The sequence below is a fragment of the Herpailurus yagouaroundi genome, unplaced genomic scaffold (genome assembly GCF_014898765.1).
Source record: "Herpailurus yagouaroundi ecotype Mexico unplaced genomic scaffold, PumYag 184, whole genome shotgun sequence".
NCBI lineage: Eukaryota > Metazoa > Chordata > Mammalia > Carnivora > Felidae > Herpailurus > Herpailurus yagouaroundi.
The window spans coordinates 24,797,054-24,802,008 of NW_024412415.1; the positions used below are offsets into that span (position 1 = coordinate 24,797,054).

The 4,955-nt window shown below is 45.0% G+C and overlaps 1 protein-coding gene across 1 annotated transcript in view; it reads right to left on the bottom strand.

Annotated features, from left to right (window-relative positions):
• The window catches only part of MYO1E (myosin IE), a 218,401-nt gene extending 217,525 nt beyond the window's left edge, over positions 1–876 (bottom strand). The window contains exon 1 of the mRNA XM_040492839.1: positions 439–876. Within this exon, the coding sequence (XP_040348773.1) occupies positions 439–441 (3 nt within the window). The 5' untranslated portion in view covers positions 442–876. The remainder of the gene's footprint in view (positions 1–438) is intronic.
• Between the last annotated feature and the right edge of the window lie 4,079 nt (positions 877–4,955).

The window sequence follows — 4,955 nt, forward strand, 5'->3', positions numbered from 1 at the left end:
AGGGGAGGGGGCGCGGCGAGCCGGCTCCTGCGCCTCGGTGCCGCGCTCCCCGCCGCCGCGGGCAGGACCGCGGGGCCACCGGCGCTGCCCCCACCGTCCCCGCGGAAAGAGAGGGGTCCCCTCCGAGGGCCGTGCCCCCGAGCGCAGAGCTGCCCCCACGCTGGCTTCCGACAGCTGGCAGCCATAGCAACCCGGCCACAAAAAGTTTCGCGGCGCCCAAAGCGGCTTGAAAGAAAGTTTTCCTTGGCCCCTCGCTCCCTCTCCCCCAGCCAGGGTTTACGGAAAGCAGCAGGCAATCAGAGCTCGCGACGTGCCGACTCCCGCGTCCACCTTCTCCACCCCTGGCCTCGGCTGCGCGCCCAAGGTGGGTGCCCCGCGCCGACGCTTCCTGCCGGTCCCAGGGTCAGGCGGTCCCGGGACGCCGTGCGGCCAACTCACCATGGTGACTCGCGCCGCGGTCGCGCCTCTGCCGGCGCCGGCTGCCGGGGAGCTGGGGCTGGAACGCAGGCTCCTGGGAGAACTTCAAAAGTTGGTCCCCTTCGCCAAAAACGGGCTCTCGACACCCAAGCACTCACAGGAGCCAATGGGAACCCTGGGGGTACTCCATCCAGGCGGGATCGGCGGCGCTAGGTGAGGGCGAGAAGGAGGAGACTCAGCAGGCGGGGCGCATGTTGCAGAGGGCAGGGGTCCACTCGGACCAGGCGCTCGCGGCCCCCCCCGCCCCGCCCGCCTAGGTGAGCCCGATGCTCTCCGCGCGTCTGCCTGGCTGCCCAGCCTCGCTCCTCTTTCTTCGGCCACTAACTCTGTACTCCTCCGGCAGAGCCTCGGCTCGGGCTGGGCAATCTGTCCATAAATGGAGAATTCAGCTCAGGCCTGACCAATCAGGGTTTGTTTTCACAGCGTCACTCCTCAGGGAAACCGTGGTAGCCAACAAGCTTGGAGCTGCTGGAGTTTCCAAAGACCTCTGGATCCTGTAGTCCTCCACGCTAGCCTCCAAAGAGCGCTGCTGACCCGGCTCGCTCCGCAGTGCAAGACCTGAACTGTTGGGAACAAAACTCTCCTTGAAAGAGAGGTAAGCCTCTCATTTTTTTTTTTTTTTTTTAAACGCGTAAGTTACAGTAGGTGTGGCTTCCAAGCTGAAGTGGTATGATTTTCCCATAACTTTTTTTTTTTTAAGAAGGAAATATTTTATCAGCATCAAAGATCAGAGCCGTGGCTGCAACCCAAAGGAAATCCTTTTTCTTTCCAACGTCTGGATTGTGAGGAAAGTCAAAAATATCGTTTCCCCTACCCGTCCTTTTACCTGAATTTCCTTGGAAAACAAAGGAAGGCTTTTTTTTTTTCTTTCTTTTTTCTTTTTTTTTCTTTTGGACTTTTGGGTGGTGGAGAAGTTGCACTGCAGTGAGCAGAAAGACGGGAGAAATAACTGGGAAGAAAGCACTCTCCAACCTCTGTGAACCCTGTCTGTTGAGAACAATTAGTAAAACCGTCACGGCGCACTTATATTATTTCAGAGTGTGGACTTTCAAGACTCGGGGTGGGCAGTGAGGCCGAGATTGGAGGTGGGGAGAGAATCCAGAAATAAAGGCAGGGGCTCTGGTTTTATTGTTTCTTAAGAGTTCAGCAAGTAAACTTGGTTACAACAGGATTATCCTGCCAGGAATCTGTGGTAGGTAAGATTTGAAAACTTCAGGGCCTGGAGAAAGTGTGAAGCATAATGATTTATTGTGATTTACTTATGAATTTTGGCGGTGGCCCTTCACATATGTATAGGATCCTAGAGTTGTATGGATGTTGAAAATGATCTTGTCTAGAACACGTAAACAAAATGTGGTATATTCACGCAATGGGATACTATTCAGCCTTTAAAAAGGAGGGAAGTGCTGACGTGTACCACAACATGGATGAACCTTGAAAACATATTAAGCGAAAGAAGCTAGGCACAAAGACCACATATCATATGATTCCATTTACATACAAGTAAATAATGGGGAAATCTATAGGGGAAAGCAAATTATTGATGGCCAGAGCCCAGGTGAAGGGTGGGGGGAGTAATTTATTAATGGGTATGCGTTTTCTTATTGGGCTGATGAAAATATTCTGGAATTAGATAGTAATTAGTTGTGATGGTTGCACAACTTTGTGAATATACTGAAAGCCACTAAATTGTATGTTTTAGAAGGATATGTAAATTGTATCTCCATTTGAAAAATGGAAAGAAAATCAAATTGACTAAATTCTTGTAGTAATCATCCACACAGTGAGACAATAGATATAATTGAATGCCTACTATAGGTCAACTGTGAGTACACTGCTTTCTGCCCTCACCAAGCTTACAATTTTAGAAGGAGGAAGACAGAAGATACTTATGGGAAAGGTATAAATGTAATGAGAAGTGGCAGTAGTTTTGTGCAAGGAACTGCCATATTTGGAGCTATGGTTTAGGGTAGAGAAGTCATATGGCAGCAATCTATAGCACGAACTGGAAAGGAAGCAGCAAGACATCTTCCACCAAATTCTCAGAGAAACAGATCCGATGTTTCAGGGGCATAACAGAATATGATCAGGGATTTTAGGAATTAATGAACAGAGGTTACCAAAGGGAATATTGGAGTTTATCAGTTATACAAGAAACACTACTTATGTTGGAAATGACACGTTGCCTAAGCCACCATTCCATCCACAGATTGACTTGGGCTTCACGGGATACAGACAAAGATGAAGTTGTTTTCCCCAAGGTTAAACCAGGGATATAATGAGACACTGAAAAATCTTTTAATAATTCATCAACAACTTATCGATCTTGGATTCGTCTATAACTGTCTTGACACTAATTGTTGATTATATCAACATTTGCGGTTGTTTTTTTTTTAATACTTACTTTTATTGTCCCTCATAACCTCTTTCCGGTTTCAAGTGTTAATTCCAATAGGTGCGACTCAAATGGAGATAAATGCTTGTGTTAATTTTGTAACTATATTTTGTAGTATAATTATTTTCCAGAATGAAGTATAAATATATGTATTAATTTTTATATCTAAGCAGTACTTAGATTATAAGATTTAGTGACACATAAAGCTGAATTTGAAGTCTGGCTTTGCCACCTAACTAGCTGTGAGATCTTGATTTCTCTGAGCTTTAGCTCCCTTATCTAGAAAATAGATTGATGTGAGTATGAAATGAAATATGTGTAAAGATGGCCAAGAAATATTGGTTCCTTCTCCCTGCCACCTATACCATGTGTTCTAGCTTAGGGATTCATATCTGGGTCCCTGGGTGCGATCACACAGATCGTGGCCCTCTGAATTGTAATGCCAAGATCATGGGGGCTTTTGCACGTGCCTTTTTTCTTCAGAGAGTTAATAGCTTTCATCCCAAATTCTCAAAGATGCCATAACTGCCAAACATAGAATATAGAGTATGAGCACGTGATAGGGAGCCTATAATTTCACGAAGAATCCTTCAAGCCCTGCCCTGCCCCATACTCATCTCAAGAAGATACGTTGTCAGTTTGGGCTTGTCAGTCTTCTGCCCTGGTTTACCTGGGAGAGTCCTGGTTTATGCTTTGATCTCAGTGAAATTATTAATTGCACCCCTCTTGCATTCCCAAAACACCCTGATAGTTTGAATGATAGATTATGATGACCCTGAATCTGGGACCAAATCTCACCCCCCCTCAAAAATCCTCACTTTATGAAGTTTTCCAGTTTTCTGGATTTACACATATTTTTAAGAAGGCTCACCAATATATTACCAGATAGTCATCGTTATTCGAGGTCATAGTAGCAATGAAATGAAAACAACTTTTAAAATTGTAAAACTCATTATAGACACATGATGGAGCTAGTCAGATGAGACTACACATCCATGGGCATGATTAAAAATGCGGTTTTATGTGGACTTGAATGAAAAGGAACAAAGAAAAAATCTCAGTGGAAAAAAAATCACTGCTTATTCATTTTGGAAAACAATAAGAAGATAATAGAAGGCAACGAAACTAGTTTCCATGTCAGAACCCTAACATCAAACTGTATTCGCAGCAATACAATTAAAGAAAAATTTGTTGATGGGAAAATTAGGCCAGAAATCTTTGACAAAGCACTAGTGAAACAGAGACTTGTGTCACATCAATGTGGAATGTTGTGGGCAATCACTGCTTCTACCGTCACAGGCATTTATTAGGTTCAGTAGGTATCAGCTGTGAGCTGAATGCTTACCGTATAATATCTAATCTTCCATACAACCCTATTAACTTCATTTGCAATTAAGAAACGAAGCTGAGCTTTGCAACCTGGGCCACAGACCAGCTCCCACAAAGAAGAGTGGCAAGAAAAAGAAGAGCCATGATGCCACCAACAAGGTAGTGACCAGAGAGGACGCCATCACCGTTTACAAGTGCATCCATGGAAGTGTGCTCCTTGGGTACCCAAAGAGATCCAGAAATTTGCCATGAGGAAAGTGGGAACTTCAGATGTGTGCATAGATACCAGACTCAACAAAGCTGTCTGGGCTAAAAGAATAAGGAATGTCCCATACCATATCTGTATACAGTTGTCCAGAAAATGTAATGAGGATGAAGATTCACCAAACGAGTTCAGGTTACCTAGGTACCTGTCACCACTTCCAAAAATCTACAGGCAGGAGATTCTGGGTGTCCCTATCGGTTTTGGCTCAGGTCATGATCTCACGGTTCCTGGGTTCGAGCCCCGCATCAGTGACAGTGCAGAGCCTGCTTGGGATTTTCTCTCCCCCTGTCTCCCTGTCCTTTCCCTGCTCATTCTCTCTCTCTCTCTCTCTCTCTCTCTCTCTCTCTCTCTCAAAATACGTAAACAAACTTAAAAACTACAGACAGTTGATATGGTTGAGAACTAACTTCTGATTCCAAATAAAGTTATAAAACTGCCAAAAAAAAAAAAAAAGAAGAAACAAACTAAGCTGAGTTTGAAGTAACTTGC